Source organism: Schistocerca piceifrons, chromosome X, assembly GCF_021461385.2.
Source record: "Schistocerca piceifrons isolate TAMUIC-IGC-003096 chromosome X, iqSchPice1.1, whole genome shotgun sequence".
Classification (NCBI taxonomy): Eukaryota; Metazoa; Arthropoda; class Insecta; order Orthoptera; family Acrididae; genus Schistocerca; species Schistocerca piceifrons.
The window spans coordinates 247,166,219-247,188,397 of NC_060149.1; the positions used below are offsets into that span (position 1 = coordinate 247,166,219).

Genomic DNA, 22,179 nt, shown 5'->3' on the forward strand with positions numbered 1-22,179 from the left:
AATACTATCCAACAGAGTGCAAGAGTGCATTCCAGAACATAACACAAAACTGTGACTGAAAACAACGTACTCACCATATGTGCATAGGTACTTGAAGCTATACCTATATTAAGCTGAACGAGTTTTTACACCACCGTATTCTTATCCTCTACAATTCCCCCTCCTTCTCTCACCTTCTCACCCCCAAGCCGTCATCTCTGCTCCTACATGTTACCACCATCATAATCATCCCACCTGCTCCTGCCAAGCCAATTATGCAGCCCAGTCATGCCACAATGCCAGAAAAATTGGTTACATAGGCACCCCTTCCTTGTAGATTTTGGGAATACTTGGCATCATTAACTCACACAGTTATGGATTGGTCCAACATATAGCAATGCTTCTAAAATCACTTGTGGGATACTGCAGTCACCACATAAATAACTCAACTGATATTGTGAATGTACTTAATGATGTGTGACTGCAAAGGTATGATCTACTAATGAGTTTCGATGTTATACCACATTTTACGGAAGTACCACTTCAAGACTCCTTGAAACTCCTCGCTCAACACTCCAAGTGACAATCAGTCAAATTTGCTGAGCATGTGCTGACTACCACCTACTTCATTTGCAACAGGGAGTTTTTTGAACAAATAGATGGAGCAGTCATGAGACCCTAACTGGTCCCGGAGATAGAAAATCACCATATGGAACATTTCAAGATGATGGCATTTCAAATTGCATCAATGCTTCTTCCAATGTGTCAACAACACATTGGCAGTATGGGAACATGGCAGGCAGTTACTGGATGACTTTCTGGACCACCCTAACAGCATCCTTCAAAACATTACTTTTACTATGGGAATAGACAAGAATGGATGTCTCCCTTTCTTAAATATACTAATACAGAAGAAAGCAGATGGTACACTAGGCCAAGCAGTGTATATGAAGAAAAACCACACAGGCCTGTTCTTGCATGCAACAATCTGCCACGATCAAGCACTGGAGTGGGCAATGCTAACCATTCTGGTACATAGAGTGTGGACCATGTGTGACAAAGAAAGCTTCCCAGCTGAGCTACAACACCTAAAGGGAGCATTCCATAAAAATGGAAGGGCATCAAAGAAAACGAAAGACAAGATGCAACAAACTGGAAAGAGGAGAAGGAGACAAAAGGCTCATGTCATTCCTTACTTGGGGCCACTCTCAGCCACGCTGGCTCTGCAAAAGACCTACTGAAACTTCACATACTTGGGATATACAGCATCCCTTGTGTTGTGAATGCAGCCGCCAACATCAGACATATCAGTGTAGTATCTCAAAATACCATGAGGAACTCATCAAACACATCAGGTGGGCAAAATTGGGACACCGAGAGAAATCAGTAGTGGCAAAGCATAGCATAAACAGACATCAAATGCCTGATTTTGAGAACACCAAGTTGCTCTGCCAAGCTACTGGCAACTGTGACATCATTATAAAAGAATCCATATAAATATGGATCCATGAGAATCTTGTCAAGGGAACGAATGTTACTAACTTAGTTCAGCACAGACTCCCATATCAGCGACAATACAACGAGTGTGTACCCAGCACTGTCCAGCATTCAATACACATCTGGAACGTCCATGCAGGGATTTGGATTTAAGCATAGCATCTGGACCCCCTGCCTCTCTCACCACTGCCCACTGCATCCTCATCTTCTTTCCTGATGACTGTTCGCAAATGACCCAGCAAGGTGGAGGAAGTTCATCATTAATGTAAATACTGGGACAAACACAACACCTTGAAACTTCAGCAGAAAATGATGAGTATGGAACATCATGCTGTCCCCTGGCTTGGAACTTAAAGAGCTTTTCATCAGTATTATAAGGTGAGAAAGTCTACATTCACACAAGCTTGGTTAGGTTTTGAACAGACCTCCTAAGAACTGCACACTTATAGCAAACAAAACCTGGCTTTTTTATTGCAGTGTTCCAACTAAGTCATATAACAAGAACTGGGTGCTTGAAGAAGAGCCATGATCAAATAAATCCTAGAAAAAAATCTATTTGTTGAGTAGGGCAGTGTTGTGCTAACAAGAGACCGAATTTCAGCTGTCAATTGTCATGACTGCAAATAACTTTATTATTGTCAACTACACTTACTAGTTTTAACCCAAAGTACCTTCCACATATTCTCAAAAAGTATGTTTTCACTGACAATGAAGCCATTAGTGCTATGGAAACCTACTTCTGATAAAGAACATCGTTACATTAACAAATACACACTCAAAAATCAAAAGACAAAACACAATCCAACAAATAAATGTTTTAGGTTTCATTCAGAAAAAACTCTGTGAAATCTGACACGGAATCAATACATTTTTCAATAATTTTATGACACTATGCAAATGAAAAAAAAAAAATCACAATTTGTCACTTCTTTTTAAATATTCCTTTAAATCAGCTTTGATTATTCACAACTGTATCAGCTCTGTGTATTTCTGCAACAATGATGAGCAGGAACAAGTTTATATGATGATACGTGTGCGCTATGTGAACTTGATTGTACTTGTAATTGCAGAGATAAACAGTTTTTTACTGGGAAAACTTGGATTTTTTTTCTCTTTATTGTAAAATTAAGACACACGGTGCACCAGTTTATTTATAAAAAGGCAATATTGCTGTCCTGAAGTAAAAACGTATGGTCTGCACCAATTGTAAATGAAAATCAAGTGCCCAAAAATGTTTTGCTTGAATAAAAACTACTACCGTAGTTAAAAAGTTACAGCAACAGAAATGTAGCAGTGTCAAGTAATCTTGCATTAACATGGTGACAGCCACTGTGTAATGTGTAATAGATAAAGTGACAAAAAATTCAAATTTCTTACCTTTGTTCTCGGCCAGCAGCACTGAACAAAATATAAAATTGTATGTATTAGCCAATTGCAAATGCATAGATCATGGAAAATAAATACATTTGTTTACAAAATCATGCTTAAATAACAATTAGTTCCTTACGTTTTAAAAAAATTTTTAAACATAAGGAACGAGACTGTGTCATATTACTCATATTGTAGATATTTAATATCTACAATATGGGTAATATGACACAGTCTCGGGAGTAATAAACAAAAATAAATGTTTTACTTTAAAAGCACTAGCATTCTGGCTAATACTTTGAAAATCACTCTTTACTAGTTTGCATGAATTTGCCACAACACACAACTGTAGTCTCCACTACAGAATCAATTCCAAGACTAAATTACATTACTGAGGAACGCAGCATGCAATTTTTTGGTACCTTGACAACAAAGTGATTCAGCTCTCTACAGGAGAGCCTATTCTGTTAAAAGTGTAAAGGGACTCCAAATGACTGTAGTGTAGCAAATGAAACCTAACCTGTGGACCATGTGAAGATGACACATATCAATCCGAAAGGGTAATTTGGCAAATGATAATAGTCATACCTAACACAGATGAAGAATAATGACATTTTACATTTACCTGAGAGGACACAATCTGGATCACTGAATCAGTTAAAGTTGAGAAAATTATTATGGTTCACATCTGATAAGGTAATAGTCATTGAGTGCGAAAGCAAAGAAAAATATCTTTGGTCTGAATAAAGAAATGAATGAGGCATTTACCATCATATGCTTCAGAGGTTTAGAGAAGGGAATTGCATGGATGTATTTAATGAAACTATGTCACATAACCTAAGTACTCCAACAGCGCTGGCCTTCACAGAGACAACCAGTGAAGCAACTGTTCTAATAGAAGGCCACTACATTGCAACAGGAAAGTTACACATAATGAAAATGAAATGAAGTGATCGTATGGCATTGTTGGCTGGGTGGCCCCATGCGGGGAAGTTCGGCCGCTGTATTGCAAGTCCTTTTTAGCTGACACCACTTCAGTGACTTGTGAGTCAATGATGATGAAATGATGATGAAAGACACACAACACCCAGTCATGACGAGGCAGAGAAAATCCCCGACCCCGCAGGGAATCGAACCCGAGACCACGTGCGCGAGAAGCGAGAATGCTACCGCAAGACCACGAGCTGCGGACGTTACACATAAAAAAATTACCAAGAGCTCAAACAATGGAAAATACATGTGCGTGCACTTGCATGTGTGCGTACACAAACACAAAAAAAACACACATACACACACATACCGACAGCCACTGTGACCTTAAGATGCCTCCACATGCTGCACCTACCAGCCCACCATTACCGAGAGCTCTAAAGGCAAGTATATCTACATCCTGAAGGACAATTTTAGAACACTTCATCATCAGTCATGATAACACAAACTCACAGGAAGTTCTGCTCAAAAATAAAGCAAAACATCGAATCTTATCATCTGTTCCCTGGAGTTAGATCCATACATTGTTGTTTCTAGGAATGAATGAATTTTTTTTGAAAGTCCGCTGTCAACAAAATGATGTCAAACAGAGGATGTAATAATGTAACTGCTGGTTTGTGGGGTTACAAATGTTTACAGGTGCTCAACAATACACTGTGAACTTTAATTGCAAAGTTACTTCATAAATCTGTTTGATTGCAAATATGTAAAAGATAACTTCCTGTGTGATACCCATAAGTTTACATTTACACCCAAAATATGTATTGTAGTAAAATTACCATATCTCATAGAAAACAACATTGCAAAAGAAATATAGGTTGAGTATAACATCTTGCCACTACTGAAATCACTGGAGATGAAATAATATTTCAGTTGGAAATGAGAAAGGAAGGATTTATTGAGAAATCAGCGTGGAATTTGCATAAAGCGATTTAGGAAAATTACAAGACACACAAACTATGATGGTCATGCAATGATTTGAAACCCACTGTTCCCAAAATCAAGACCAGTGTTTTAAACACTGACCTCTTTTCATAAGAATCTTTCTGGAAATTCTGAGATTATAAGATTTAAAAAGAAACAGATGAAATCAACACAAGGGAGCATTGGAGAAGAGAAGTGTGACAAATGGCAGCTTGACTTCCATTCAGTCCCTTGTTGATCAGTCTGGTGTGGCAGCTGAAGGTAGCAAAACAAAAGCCACAGTTTTAAATTCCGTGTTCAAGAAATTGTTCACGCAGGAGAACTGTACAAACATCATTTGACCATCAGACATACTTTCATATGGACAACGTAATAATATGCATCCCTGGTGTAGAGAAACAACTGAAAGACTTGAAAGAAAATAAGTTACCAGGTCCAGATGGAATCCCTACTTGGTTTTACAAAGATTACTCTATGGCATTGCATTTATCATGAATCTCTCGCCCAGTGCAAAGTCGTAAGTGACTGGAAAAAAGCACAGGTGACTCCCGTATACATATAAGAAGGGTAAAAAAATGGACCCGCAAAACTGCAGCCCAATATAATAAATTTGCTTGAGACTGAGAAGCTTATGTCCATGGACCAGCATGGTTTTAGAAAGAATTGCTCATGCAAAACTCAACTTGCCCTTTTCTCACACGATATACTGTAAACTATGGACAAAGAGCAACAGGCAGATTCCATATTTCTAGATTTTCAGAAATCATTTGACATAATGCTTTACTGCAGGCTGTTAACGAAGGTACGTGCATATGGAATAAGTTCACAGGTATGTGAGTGACTCAAAGACTTCTTAAATAATAGAACCCAGTATGATGTCCTTGATGGTAAGTGTTCATCACAGACAAGAATATCATCAGGAGTGCCCCAGGGAAGTGTGGTAGGACCACTGCTGTTCTCTATGTACATAAATGGTGTGGTGCACAGTGTGTGCAGCAGCCAACGGTTGTTTGCTGATGATGCTGTGGTGTATGGTAAGGTGTCGAAATTGAGTGACTGTAGGAAGATACAAGATGAATGGCAGCATGTTTAAATGTGGGAAAATGTAAGTTATGCAGATGAGTAGGAAAAACAAACCGGTAATATTCACACACATCATTAGTAGTGTACTGCTTGACACAGTCACATTGTTTAAGTATTTGGGTATAGCGTTGTAAAGTGATATGAAATGGAACAAGCTAGTGTGAACTGTGGCATGAAAGATGAATGGTGAACTTCAATTTGTAGGGAGAATTTTAGCAAAGTGTTGTTCATGTGTAAAGAAGACCACATATAGGACACTGGTGTGACCTACTCTTGAATACTGCTCGAGTGTCTGGGAACCATAACAAGCCGGATTGAAGGAGGACATCAAAGCAATTCAGAGGCTGGTTGCTAGATTTATTACCAGTAGGTTTCAACAACGTGTAAGTGTTACAAAGATGCTTCAGGAACTCAAATGGGAATCCCCGGAGGGAAGACAACATTCTTTTTGAGGAACATTATTGAGAAAATTCAGAGAACTGACATTTGAAGCTGGCTATCAAATGATTTTACTGCCACCGATGTACATTGCACATAAGCACCATACAGATAAGATACGAGAAATCTGGGCTCATACAGAGCCATATAAAAAGTTGTTTTTCCCTCGCTCTATTTGCGAGTGGAACAGGAAAGGAAATGACTGGTAGTGATACAGAATACTCTCTGCCACACACCGTACAGTGGCTTGTGGACTGGCCATATAGATGTAATATCATCAGAGTTTGAATATTGGCTCCATTTGGATAAGGATATGGAAATTAAGCAGCTGTGATCTATTCCATTTTCTTGAAGAAACTATCCCAGAACTAACCACAAGTGTTTCAGAGAGAGAGAATCAATCATGAGGGCCGGAGAGGATTTGGAGCCTGCTCCTACCTAATATAAGTTCCTTGACATATAGACTGTGTCAGTACATTAGGCAGAAAGAGAACATTCTGTAGAAAAAATGTAAAGTTTGCTTATTTCACTGCATAAGTGCAAGGCTTCTGAAGAAAGGCAACTGCTGACCTTAAACACAAAATAACAATTAAAGTTGATGGAGTAAAAGACCACTGCAGTGCACTGAGACCACTGATGAACAAAAGTAATTATCAAATGTATGAAAAGACTTGAAAGACGTCTGTGAGACATCATCATACAAAAACACTCACATTTAAATGAAACAAGAAACTAATTCCTTGGATCAGATGATGTGGAATACGATGTCCATAAATGTCATCAATGAAAAAGACAAAACAGTGTGGGATTTTATCATACACTGCTGTTAAAGATTAGTGCCACATCAATATATTGTCCTTGTCTGTTCATAACAAAAGCAAACACTCATACACCTGACACTAAACTTTAAGAGTCTTGATTTAACTCACCCTTGATCAGTCATGTTTAACAATAACAATCACAACTCAGCATTAAGCATGTAAATGTTTTTAAATTCTTTACACACCTTACTACACCGGGACTGATAGTGGCAGAAACAACTGGTGTTGTCGATGACCGATCCTTGTCACGTTCACGACTGCTACCGGTGTGTCCCGCTGTACCCGATGCCGAGACGGATGATGATGATGAAGATGATGAAGTTTTTGAGCTGGATGACTTGCCTGATTTTCCAGTTGGAGCTATAAAAAAAGACATTTATCATAGGACATGAAATTAATTTCATCTCCAATGAGTATGAAAATTATCCCAAATGTAGTTTCTACATTACACATAAAATAATTACAGTAAAACCGCAGTAAGGTACTCCCAACTAAAACTCTTCCCCATGTGAAATGCTCTTAGGCATCAGTCTCTCACAAACTTCCAAAAAGGCCTACATAAAATACTCCTGGTTAAAGTCTTCCTTTCCTGCAGATGATATACTACCTTTTTTTGGTGGCACATTCTCATGAAGCTTCAGGAGGCTCATAAACACTCGTCAGCAGGTGACAGGCGATTTATCCAGTAGCACAAGGGAAAAGGTTGGCTGTTAATGACTGGACTTGGAAAATCATAAATTGTACATAGAGTTTTACGTAATGGCTGTGCAAAATAAGAAGACAGCATTTTCAATGAGCAATAAATTGAAGAAAAGGAGATGTCACAAAACATATTTATGAAGTCTCTTGAGTTGTTATCTTCGATGTCACAAGGAACTGTCAGCAATTACAAGGACACTGAATTTTATTTTTGTAAAGGCATAATAAAGAATGAGAAAGTGAAAGCTGCAAGATATGCCGAGCTGGAAAACGTTTTAATTCACTGAATACAGCAACTCAGAGCTGTACAAATTCCTCTATGAGGAACATTAATTCAAGGCAAGGCTCCAGAAATAGCAATCAAAATAAAAACAGGACATTTTATTGTATCTATCGATTTGCCCAATAATTTTAAGAGATATGCTGGAAACCTTTACCAAAAAATCAAAGTTAAGACTGAATCTACAAACACAGAAGATATTATTGGCTGTTAAAATTGTGATTCAGCTGGTTTGGTGATACTGTATGAAAAATGTGAGATGTTTAATGCAGACAAATTTGGGCTGGTATTCAAACTTGTGACTAACAAGTCCGCCACTGTACAAAATGAAACTTGCCACAGTGGGAAGTTCAGCAGAGTGACAGTACTCACTTCCACCAATGCTGATGGGACAGAACAACTGAAGTTGCTCATCAAATTGCTGTTGCTTCAACAATGTATAAAAACTGCTATGCAGGTACATAAAACAGTGATGAAATTGGACGACAGAAGTAGCACTTTTGTCACATGGCTAAGAGCATTAATATGGCGCACCTTGTACACAACTGTGATGTTCCCTGCAAAATAATGAACTTGCTTTTCTTTTTCCCAGTATCATTAGGAAACTTCTGCTATTACAAACATGACAAATTATTTTTATTGGAGGCATTGTGCTCAGCTGCATGTACAACACATTAATGTGCCAGAATCTGCAAAGCCACTGAACTTCCTGTGCTGACTTTTATTGCAGCTGGATGTGATGGTCACAAAAAATTGATTACAGAAGGCGGAAATTCTTAGAAATATTTATCATTCTCTTGGAACTTTTTTGGGAAATGCTTTTGTACTAGAGACAACTGACTGTATAAATATATTCTAGCAGACATGTGGAGGGGCAAATGTCAATGTTAACCATGCTGACAATGATGAGAGGCAGCCAATCCATGAAGAACTCAGAGATGACAATTTTCAAGACTTTGTTCCAGTTCCCAATAATTTCAAATATCAGATATTGGATATTGATGAGATTACTGAAGACAATGCAGAACATAAAAGTGTTGAAGATAAAGGAGAGATGAAATTTAAATCAATGCCTGCCCATTTGAAACATAAAGTCCTGGATTAGTCTAATTTGCAGATATGTCTTCATGGAAAATGTTGAATCACCTGATGACATTAATTGTAGGCACAGGGAACATTCTGATCAAAAACACTCCGTACAGACCGAAGCAACTGGTACTTAATCATCTTTTTTACAAGTATTTCTGTGCTCTCAAAAACCAGTTCTATTTTATTGCATGAATTAATTAAATTTTGATTATAATACTCCATTTGACAAAGTGGAAGAGGCTCATTACCCGTACCTGGGAATCTGGACCTGTTAAATGATGATGATGATGATGATGATGATGATGATACTCCATTTATTTCTTTTTATACTATCTGGAATCCATTTACGTACACGCATATAAATGTTACTTCATTACGACATTTTTCTCTTTAATGTTCAATTTACTCTTGAAGAACACCTTAACGAGACTTTATTGCAATAATTAACAAGACATGAAGTGACAGACCGGTAAACAACAGTTTCATTGCAACAAAATTGACAGAACTGTCATAACATGCCTGCCACAAAGAAATGGTGATGTTGCATTAGTATGAAACAAGAAGTATATAGTTTATGGAATTCAAAATGCTAGTGATTATGAAAGTTGTTTTTTTTTCCAAACAGCCATTACTTTATTTACTGTTTTTGCTGTTTTCAAGCAGAAACTATTAATAACTTTTGTAGTAATTTGTAAACACTTGTGTGGCAAATTAAAGAAATACGAAACAAAAAGCATTCAATGTTGACAAATGTCGACATCATTCACTTTGCTTTAATCAAATGAAATAAATAGTTCTTAATGGTGGGTGTTATAATATCCATAATTATTAACACTTTGGAGACTGGCCACTTAGAAGAACATCAGGCCCAGAAAACCAGCCATTTATGCCATTATCTAAAGTGTTACTGGACATATGTAACTGATGTATCTTCAAGAGTAATACATACTAAAATGAGGGGCAAGCTTCAAGATTTATTTTTCATATTTACTTCAGTTGTTCAATATGATTACAAATTTTAAAATAATGATAACAGATAGTATAATTATCTTGTCAAGAAAATAGTGTGAGGTGAGTTACTGAGCAGTTCCTTCCCCTTGTGGTTCCAAAGTTTTTTGCTCAGTCAACGCACATGGCATATTGTAGCAGAATTACGACAAACTGTGAAACCTAATGAGTACACGCACAACATTATGTCAATGCAGTCACATTGGCTCAGCCATTTGTGACAGCAGTTGTTACATTTGCAAATGTTTCTTTGGAATTAATTCTAGAAATTGGCAGCACAAGGCAGCACCAGTCAAGAGGCAGGTAATGAGACAGCCATATATGGTCCTCAAATGAAAGAAGTCCTGTTTTCAAGAAACAGATGGCTCATGCATTGAGAAAATCGTCGCCCAGCCTATACTCAGGTGTGGTCTTTTTAACACAAAGTTGTTGAAATTGTTAAAAATCAGAGCTCTGTGTGTGTTATGCTAACTAACTGTAAACTATACTAAATCTTTCAAGTTTCATCCTGATAATGTGAAAGACTGTGTCACATCCACCATAACTTGTGCAGATCTGTGATGGTTTACAAAATATTACTTGTGAACAGAGTATGTGCAGAAGCAAAAAATCAAATTCAACACCGTGAATGATGGTTCAATCTGAATAAAGTTTTGTTCACATATTATACATGTCATAAACTGTATGTAATAAAAATTGCAGGGCCACATATTTATGAACAGATCACCTTGGATAACAGTTACAGTTTTTGTATAGCTTCATCTAGCTACAATGTAATCATGCAATTAAGCTTGGAGAAACTCACTTCCAGGACAAGTGCAGTTTCAATAGAGATGACAGCTACAGGCTTCCGACTTAAAGGTTGTCCACTATCTGTGTACCCAGGCACAACAGACAAGAAACATAAACAACTATCTGGAAGCCACCTCAGCAGCGTGACAATAACAATATTTTTACAACATTCTCCTCCTTTCACTACCTGCTATTAGTATTTATACAATGACAGCAAGCCACCAATAGTAGCCTGAAGACTTTTACCCGCAACTCTACTACTCCAAAAAAGTGAAGAGAAAACAGGATTTTGTAAGTGAACAAAGCACTGACTTTCAAAAGTGTTCAGTCACCCAGGGACACCACAAGACCTATGACGAAAATCCCAGCAGGGAGCTTACAGTGTTGAGTTCTGGATAAGTTTGAAAAGGAGTACGAATGGCCAAACAACTAAGAATGACAGTGGACACAAAAGCCAGATCACAGTTAATGGATCAGAATATAGATTCTTCTTGCCATTATAAATAGGAATAACAACTGCTTTTAAATGGCAATAACCACTTATTCTACTGGGTTACTTGTCATCCTTTCAGTTTTCTATTATCAGTACCATGTTACATGTAATACTTTATTTTTAATTTAATTGAAGAATGGAAAGAAACACATTGAACAATGTAATGAAACAAGAGCTATTTGTGAATAGAGAGAGATGCAGATTGTATGGGAACATAATAATTTGCTTCAATGGGAGTGAAAACTGCCTACAACCCAGATTCAGATTGGGTGGTAGCCCTACTTCAACATCTCATGGATTTGAACAATTACACGAACAACGAAATTTAATGGCAGAAATTTCAAAATGTCCTACATGTGACCTTAACTTCTGAAAACACCTGCACATATGAGGAAATCAATTTCACACTGTGGCTTGAATTCCTTATCAGTTCATAATACCCTCTTACACACCAAGAAAGCTGTTGAATGGAGGCCAAAAATAGTTGAAAATCATACATACAAGGATGTTGTTTAAGAAAGTGCTGCAGTTTTTATAGGATTTATCAAATGACTTATTAAATGTTATATTGGATTGCCCAAGTGGCAATTTCAGAATAATACATTACCATGAGGCTGTGTATGTGGGACGGACAGCAAGGGGTAACCAGGAACAAGTGTCTCAGCTCCTGGCAAGCCTCCAAATGACATGCCCCCTGCCGCCTGTAGCCGTACCAGGTAGTCCTGTACCGCAATGTGGGATGCCATTGTCCACCATGCTGCTGAAGAAAGTCCATTATTAATGTTGGTAACTTTTTAAATGAAAGAACCAAAAAACATTTACTGGTATTGTAATCATTGGTATTAACTCGATAAATTAACACATGCATAAGGATTCTTAACTTACCTAAGTACATTTCTGACCTTGGCTCTCATTGTTTCTGCTTGCTAGCTAGTTCAGTTTTACATACTGTATTCAATACTAGTAGTCAATTGCAAATTAGTACATCATTGAATACAGCTGCATCATGGACCATCACAAAGCCAAAGAAGAAGAAAACTGAAGAATTTGAAATTGGAAACAGCAGAAAGATACTGAAAGTTAAGTAGACAGTGTGAAATGAAGAGGAAATAACAGTGTATTTACAAATCTGTGGTAAACACTAACAAGAAGTACACATTTGGATTAGGGCATTTGTTAAGGCATACTTGGTAACTGAAAGAAGAAAGAATATGGAAGAGTTTTTAGCAGGCGGGTGAGGACATGTGAACAGATTATTGAGGGTGCTACACTTAGTAGGAATGCGGAGATGAAAACATTAACACAAGATAAAATGTACCATAGGAGAGCTACAAACAAATCAAATGATTGTTGAAAACAATACTGTTTGTAGTCACCTGAAAGTGCCTACACACTGCAGTGATACACAACAGTGAATCAGACTCAAGAAGAGTCAAAAAAAATTCTGGATGTCCTGTCAGCAGTAAAAAGAACTGTCATCCATTACTCTTCATATTCTCAAATAAAAATTTACTAAAAGCATTTATCAGAGCTTATAACTCTGCTCTACATCATTCTGGCTCTAATCATTCTGGCACTGCTCAAGAGAAACTGCATTCTGTCCAAAGAGATTTGGGTCTCTCTCGGCATGGATTGGTGCAATATGGCGCTGCTCAGGAAAAACTGCATTCTGTCCACAAAGATTTGGGTCTCTCTCAGCATGGATTGGTGGCAGATGTTAGTACACGGTGGAAATATATGCTTGAACGGCTAATGGAACAAAAACGGTTCATTTTAGTCATCTCATGGGCCGTAATACTGCCGATCTGACTACTGCACAATTGGAGCTTTTAGAACAACTTCTGACATTATTACAACCATTTGAGGAAATAACAAAAATTACACGTTTCGGATATGCTTGCATTTCTGAAAATATTCGGTATGTTGTTACAGCAATGTGATATTGCGATAAGACGAGTACACCAAAGCTAACACCCAAATTAAGCCAGATGAGACTTGTCATACAACAAGAATTGCAACAACAATTTGACGACATCACAAGAAGTAAAACTTATGTGGTCGTTAACGGTTTAGACCCACGGCTCAGAATGAATGTCTTCATTAGTAAACCGTAAAGAGGAAAAGTAATGCAATATATTTTGATCGAATGCCTTAAGATAAACTATGAAACAAGCAGCGACGATACCACGAATTCGTCGGCCAAGATGACGAAAACCGAAGGGTAGAGTCTATTCACTCATATTTTATGGATTGGTTCGAAGAGGTGACCGCTGAAGAAAACAGCACATACCAGGACATAGAACGAAAAAAAAAATGCAGTTGCAACTGATATAGACCATTGTTTATATATTAAGAACAAATCACGTCATGAAAATCCAACAAAGAATAGATAAATTTCCGTGTATAGAAAATCTTGCAGCAAAATACTTGTCGGCACAAGGAAGTAGTGTTTATTCAGAGCGTCCTTTCTCTGAAGCTGGGAATGTCTGCGACAAGGAAAGGAGTCAACTACTGCATAAAAATTCAAAATAATTAGTTGTTCTGCACCAAAATTTTCCACTTCTAAATTTTAATTCAAGTGCATAGACATTTATTATTTTAAAAAATGCGCCCGCAGAATACATAAATTTATTTAATTTGATACCTAATTTTTTGTAAAACGAAAATTGATTGTGTACCTACAACTACTTTACTGATTAAAAGAAAAACACATTATTATTATTATTATTATTATTATTATTATTATTATTTTATGAACTAATATTTTCATTTTACCAATTATCTGACTACAACAAAACTACAATGACTACTTTACTGATTAAAAGAAAAACACATTATTATTATTATTATTATTATTATTATTATTATTATTATTATTACATGAACCAATATTTTCATTTTACCAATTATCTGACTACAACAAAACATCTTATTCAAGTATTCGGTCAAATAGTACCTAGGTACTAGGGGCATTTGGCTGAATAGGAAATAAGTAGCTGAATACCGAACAATGACTGAATATTTGTAACATATCTAAAGTGGAGGCTATCTTTGCTATGTGAAGTAACTGTCTCTTTCTATGCAGTGTGTAACAGTAGAAACCAACAAAAATCTGTTACATGCAGGCATAAGTAACATCTCTCAGCTTAGTCTTTAAAGAAGTACATTGAAAGTCACTTTCCCAAAATGAATGTACGCAGGAGAAGCTGCACCACATATGTATCTATAAATTGCAAAAGCAGTTTATGATATTGATACAATAATACATGAAATTCATGCATGGTTAAATTCTGAACTTAAGTTAGAACCTCAGGAAGTCTTCAAAGTGTCTCAAACCACACACACCTAGTCAAGTCTACCAAAAGCAAAAATTCACATGAAAACAAGGGATCTCTACTAATCAACATAGAGGGTACTACCAGTGACAAATCTTGTACCTTCAAGAAAAATCAGAGAATGATTTCAGACACATTTGATAACCTGTGATACAATGGTCAACATTTGGAATGTTGGTGAGGAAAAATGGATTCTGGTATTACTTTGTTGGTAATAGATCATGCTGTAAAACAACACCTGATTGTTTAACGAAAGCCCAATTTACAGTCAACAACCAGCATATATGCTGATCACAGGTTGCTGCATTTCTATCTCTAGACAGAACACAGAAATTCAAAATCACATTTGAAATGAAAGGAAAGCAATCAGGTTTTTTTAATCATCATAAGTGAGAACACTCACTTAGATGGCAATGAAGTGTTTTCTGTCATTTGCTCTTAAAGTTCTTGTAGTAAGAGGGGACGGAAGTGTAGTTGTTCAGACTGAAACTATAAAATGGAAAATGACTTTATGGTTCCTAACAGATCAAGATATACAACTACCAAGTTCAGTATGTAAATTCAAGTCCAGATTCATAAAACTGGGAAGGGAAAAACTGCCTGGGATCTGAATTTGACTGTGTTCTTAAACAGATTTCAAAATGGTGAATTAACAACAAGCTCCCCATAGTTATCCATTCTTAGCACAATGCCTAGTGAAGAATGAGGCACTACTCTGTGCAAAATCTTTATGTCCCTGACGGGAAATTAGACTGCAGAAGTGGAAGCTGACAATCCAATGATGGGCCAGCTCCATATTTTATTACATAATGATTCTGAAAGCAAAAGATGGGCATAGTTCCTGGTCATTTTCTGGGTACATGTGGTCACACAATGTAAGAATCTTTCCACGGCAAAAGTAATATTAAATATAATTTATGGACAACCTTTGTTATATATGTCTGATCGTTGCAAGAACTGTTACAGTCCAGTACTAAACTCGTTAGAATGAATACACACACACAAAAAAAAAAACAGACTGTTTTGATACCTTGCTGAAACTGTTCCTCAATACTTCTGTATTTGGTATGTGTAATGCACAGTAACATTGATGACAACAAACTTGTCACTGTTTCATAATTATTCATAAAAAATGCCCCTAGAACCTCAACTAAACTTGAAATAAAGTGTTTGACAATGTTGTAATGTTTACCGGGCTACCAGTAAATTCAGGCATTTTTGTTTTTTTTTTTTTTTTTTTTTTTTTTTAATATTATTCGGTGATGCTGGAGCTCAACAGCCACTGTGTTAACGGATTGGACTTAGCATCTGTGTTAGTGATTCACAAAGTGAGTATATGTCTAAAAAACATATGGCAGTGTTAGTATTGTTCCACACTACAAGAATAGAAGAAAACGTCACAAGCTACCACTGCATAAATTGAGTGACAAACTAATTCCAACACACCAGAGAGAGAAAATTTAGAACAGCTGGTGAGCTATTCCTAGAAAAAACTGCCATCCACCAATAAAGATACCAGTAATTATTCTTAGGCATCCACAACATAAACTTTTGCACCTCTAGGCCTCACAGCAGCCTCCTGAAGACATATGACACAAATATACAAGATATTATACTGGTGGGAACTACATATAGTTTTGTGATACGTACATGAGTAATTTCCTGTAACAATTTCTAATATTACAATGAGAAATAAGTGGTTATTTGTTTGTGATGATGTTTTAAAATGATGAGCTATTGCAAATACCATTACGTACAACAACACTGATCACTGCTTTTGCATCTTGCTATTTTACCAGAAAATTGTAGCGTGATTCCAAACTGGCATACAATACAGGTCTGTTGATGATTTTCACTGACTGAAACCGATAATCATATGTTACTACTGTAATCAAAGATGGGAACAGAGAACCCTTTCAGAAAACAAAAAGCCCAGATACAGAAAATGGCAAACACCTTACACTAGACTCTCATCTGAAGGGCAATGTCAAGTTCATGTTTGGCTTTACAGAATTGGTAGATAATGAATTATCACATAATTTCAAAATAATGTTATTTGTTTCTATTTACTAGTCAAAACTTGAATTTATGTATAAGTTGCCTGTATGGTATGATGCCACTTAGAGATTTGCAAACAGCTCATTGCACATCCAAATGTTAACAACAGCTTTCAGAACCAGGACTGCCATTTCTCTTCATAGTAGCTCCTCTGCTGTGTCCAGTTCTCTCAACAAGAAACATGTTATGTGACTGAACTTTGTATCCAAACAAAGGAACTGTATTTGGAAACCGCTCATCTTCAGTGGTGGACTGCAACTGCTTACATAGCAATTAAAAGTACGTATCCTTCAATCAATCATTACATTTATGAAGGACATCCAGTCTTGACAACAGTTCTTTCCGCCACAACAAATGTCTATAAATAAGAAAATCAAATTTTGTGAGCGTGTTAGTTATGTTGACTGCTCCATTAGTGCCAAAGAATGTGAATGGTAACAATTGTGTTCTGATGCATCAACACAGTGAGTATTGCTCTCCAGTCAGGCACAGATCCAAAGTGGGGATCCCCACATGGAAAATTTTGGTGAAAACATTTATATAGTTACACAAATAAATTTCCAAATTTCTCAGTTAAGTTTCAGATAATACAGTAGAATGAAAACTAAGAGTCAAACATGGCAAGTAAGTCTAGAAAGATGCAAGTTGTGTTTGACAGAGGATACTTTTCAATTTCTTGCCCATGAGGATGGTTTTCCATCCTGGCCATCTGCGAAGAACATTCCAGCCAGGTAAAGGGACCCATTCAGTAGCTCACTGTACTTGCTACCAGGAGCTAACCAGAGTCCACACACATAACTAGCAAACCACAGGAGGTTGGTTCAACCAAGACAGAATGAGAAAGATCCCCCAACCTCATTAGGAAGAACCAAAAACCATAAACGGATGTGTGTTCCCAATCATACTGTTTAGGGAAACACTGATAATGGCAGATACACATCTCAGTTTTTTATTAATAAGATTTTGATAATGTGACAGATGAGAGAGACAATGACACAAGCACTTCTCAAATTTTCATATGAATGTTTTTCAAATGATGCAGTCTGTTTCTGTGAATTGCAATTTCTTGGAAGTTACGCTAAAGGTATGTACTACGAACTGATGTAAACAAATTATTATTATTATTATTGTTATTGTATTAGAACTTCAACATACACTGTTGGCCATTAAAACTACAACACTAGAAAGAACAACTAATAAAGAGATTTTACTCATCATGTACACAGAAGAATGCTGAAGACTAGATGGGTAGATCAAATACCTAATGTGTATGACTGAACTGAACTGGGGAGAAAAGAATTTTATGACACAAGCTGACTAAAAGAAGTGATCAGTTGATAGGACACATCCTGAGGCATAAGGAAGTCATCAATTTGGTAACAGAGAGAAGTGAGAGGGGTACAGAGGCACAGAAGCTCCAATACTGTAGGAAGGTTGAAATGGATGTAGGTTGCAGTAGTTATGCTGAGATGAAGAAACTTACACAGGATAGACTAATCTGGAGAATTGCATAAAACCAATCTTCAGACTGAAGGCCACAACAACAACAGCATTTATATACAGAATAATACGCAGAACAGATGAACAGATCTGTAGGTACACACACTGGTAATCTACAGGGTGCAAAATTTAGCACACAAAGCTGCCACACTGGCAAATCAATGGATATAACTCACCTGGGCATTGAGTCAAACTGAGCTCAGATGAATGATACGGATACATCCTATGTGCAGCTCCAGTTATATGTCAGAGTTAATGAACAATAGTGGCAGGCTAGTGGGGGCACACCAGTCTCTCTGCAACCTGTAACCACGTGTTATTAATGGGTGAGAGATCTGGAGAATTTTGGGACAAGTACCAATCAAACACCCTAAGTATCAGTGTATGTCAGAGTAGCACAGGTAACGTGCGGTCCCACATTATCTTTTCAAAGGATAATGTTATGGAGGCCTCGAGTGCAGGCACATGGCCACTTGCCTTAACTCGTCAAAAATGTAGCTTTTGCTGGCCAAATTACCAACTACACATACTGGACGTGGCACTGTTGTCAACACGCTTCTCCCTGTTACCATGTCAAGGGAGGCTGTAACGATAATCTTCATGCTGACAGTCTGTGGTGCTTCAGTCATTGCTGAACTGTCCGCGTGGCTACTCGGTTCGCTACAAGGTATATTTTCTGATTCGTGGAATGTGACACAGCTGTGCAACCCTGCACGACAGAGAGAACAATTTGTTTCGTCTTTCTGGTGCAAACCCACTGATTTCATATTTGTACGAGGGTCGTGTGATCCCGACTGACACAATCAGCTCTGAGATCTATAAACCGTAGTTCAGAACGCCCCAGTCCTGCCTCTGTCGAATTCTGACGTGTTCCGCCTTACATACAGAATAACATGATCTCACAAATAAACAATATTAGAGTGCAGTTTCCAAACTATAAACCCGCTATGTAATCTTTCCTCAAATAAAACATTAATACTGTGTTATTACTACCTATCTTGCGTGGTTACACTGAGTTGCTATTTGCCTGGATAGCCAAATATCTACACTACTGGCCATTAAAATTGTTACACCACGAAGATGACGTGCTACAGAATCGAAATTAAACCGACAGGAAGAAGATGCTGTGATATGCAAATGATTAGCTTTTCAGAGCATTCACACAAGGTTGGCGACGGTGACGACACCTACAACGTGCTGACATGAGGAACGTTCCAGCCGATTTCTCATACACAAACAGCAGTTGACCGGCGTTGTCTGGAGAAATGTTGTTGTGATGCCTCGTGTAAGGAGGAGAAATGCGTACCATCACGTTTCCGACTTTGATAAAGGTCGGATTGTAGCCTATCGCGATTGCGGTTAATCGTATCGCGACAGTGCTGCTCGCGTTGGTCGAGATCCAATGACTGTTAGCAGAATATGGAATTGGTGGGTTCAGGAGGGTAATACGGAACGCCATGCTGGATCCCAACGGCCTCGTATCACTAGCAGTCGAGATGACAGGCATCTTATTCGCATTGCTGTAACAGATCGTGCAGCCACGTGTCGATACCCGAGTCAACAAATAGGGACGTATGCAAGACAACAACCATCTGCACGAACAGTTCGACGACATTTGCAGCAACATGGACTATCGGCTCGGAGACCATGGCTGCGGTTACCCTTGACGCTGCATCACAGACAGGAGAGCCTGCGATGGTTTACTAAACGACGAACCTGGGTGCACGAATGGCAAAACGTCATTTTTTCGGATGAATCCAGGTTCTCTTTCCAGTTTCATGATGGTCGCATCCGTGCTTGGCGACATCGTGGTGAACGCACATTGGAAGCGTGTATTCGTCATCGCGATACTGGCGTATCACGCGGCGTGATGGTATGGGGTGCCATTGGTTACACGTCTCGGTCACCTCTTGTTCCCATTGACGGCACTCTGAACAGTGGACGTTACATTTCAGATGTGTTACGACCCGTTGCTCTACCCTTCATTCGATCCCTGCGAAACCCCACATTTCAGCAGGATAATGCACGACCGCATGTTGCAGGTCCTGTATGGGCCTTTCTGGATACAGAAAATGTTCGACTTTTGTCCTGGCCAGCACATTCTCCAGATCTCTCACCAATTGAAAACGTCTGGTCAATGGTGGCCGAGCAACTGGCTCGTCACAATACGCCAGTCACTACTCGTGATGAACTGTGGTATCATGTTGAAGCTGCATGGGCAGCTGTACCTGTACACGCCATCCAAACTCCGTTTGACTCAATTCCCAGGCGTATCAAGGCCCTTATTACGGCCAGAGGTGGTTGTTCTGGGTACTGATTTCTCAGGATCTATGCACCCAAATTGCGTGAAAATGTAATTACATGTCAGTTCTAGTATAATATATTTGTCCAATGAATACCCTATTATCATCTGCATTTCTTCTTGGTGTAGCAATTTTAATGGCCAGTAGTGTAGTACACTTCATGTCATTTTGGCATTTGTTGCATGCCATCTTCATGGTGTTGCTACTTTAATGGCCAGTAGTATATTTTATTATCATTATTATTATGATGATATGCATCTGGGGCACGTTAAAAAGTGTTTCTAGTGGTAATTAGGGGAGAAGGGGGTGCAGAAACTGTAACAAATTGCCATTACTATGCTTAGATGTACAAAATACTTACTAGCTGCAGGGTTGATACCGAGCGAGGCGGCTTGCGACGCGGCGACGCTGAGCGTTCCCAGCCCGCCGTAAGGCGGCGGAGGGGGCGGTGGCGGCGGTCCCGGCGCGGGCGCGGGTGCGGGCGCGGGAGGCGGCGCGGAACCGGGGGCGGTGCCGGGCGGCCCGGGGGCGGCGCCCGCCGAGGAGGCGGACACCTGCGGAGGTGGCGGAGGCGGGCCGGCGGGCGCGCCCGCAGCGGGCCCGGGGTGGTAGCGGCCCGGCACGCCGCCCACACCGCCAACGCCGCCCACGCCGCCGACGCCGCCGACGCCCCCCAACACGGTGAACGGCAGGTGCGGCGCAAGGTGAGGCGCCAGGCCGGGCGGCAGCGCGCCGAACAGCGAGTGGCCGCCGCTGGCTGCCGCCGCCGCCGCTGCAGCCGCTGCGACACAGAGGGTTCGTGCGACTACCACAAGCGACGAGCAGAACAGGAGAAAACTGGGCACTTACGATCTACATCTACATTTATACTCCGCAAGCCACCCAACGGTGTGTGGCGGAGGGCACTTTAAGTGCCACTGTCATTACCTCCCTTTCCTGTCCAGTCGCGTATGGTTCACGGGAAGATCGGCTGCCGGAAAGCCTCCGTGCGCGCTCGAATCTCTCTAATTTTACATTCGTGATCTCCTCGGGAGGTATAAGTAGAGGGAAGCAATATCGATACCTCATCCAGAAACGCACCCTCTCGAAACCTGGACAGCAAGCTACACCGCGATGCAGAGCGCCACTCTTGCAGCAGAGTCTGCCACTTGAGTTTGCTGAACATCTCCGTAACTCTATCTCGCTTACGAAATAACCCTGTGACGAAACGCGCCGCTCTTCTTTGGATCTTAGCTATCTCCTCTGTCAACCCGACCTGGTACGGGTCCCGCACTGATGAGCAATACTCAAGTATAGGTCGGACGAGTGTTTTGTAAGCCACCTCCTTTGGTGATGGACTACATTTTCTAAGGACTCTCCCAATGAATCTCAACCTGCCACCCGCCTTACCAACAATTAATTATATATGATCATTCCACTTCATATCGTTCCGTACGCATACTCTCAGATATTTTACAGAAGTAACTGCTACCAGTGTCTGTTCCGCTATCATATAATCATACAATAAAGGATCCTTCTTTCT

At 39.1% G+C, this 22,179-nt stretch overlaps 1 protein-coding gene across 1 annotated transcript in view; it reads right to left on the minus strand.

Moving 5' to 3' along the window:
• The window catches only part of LOC124723153 (bromodomain adjacent to zinc finger domain protein 2B-like), a 302,554-nt gene extending 281,454 nt beyond the window's left edge, over positions 1-21,100 (minus strand). The window contains exons 1-3 of the mRNA XM_047248344.1: positions 21,019-21,100; positions 12,069-12,218; positions 7,286-7,460 (exon numbers count right to left, since the gene is read on the minus strand). Coding sequence (XP_047104300.1) covers positions 7,286-7,460; positions 12,069-12,207 — 314 coding nt within the window. The 5' untranslated portion in view covers positions 12,208-12,218; positions 21,019-21,100. The remainder of the gene's footprint in view (positions 1-7,285; positions 7,461-12,068; positions 12,219-21,018) is intronic.
• Between the last annotated feature and the right edge of the window lie 1,079 nt (positions 21,101-22,179).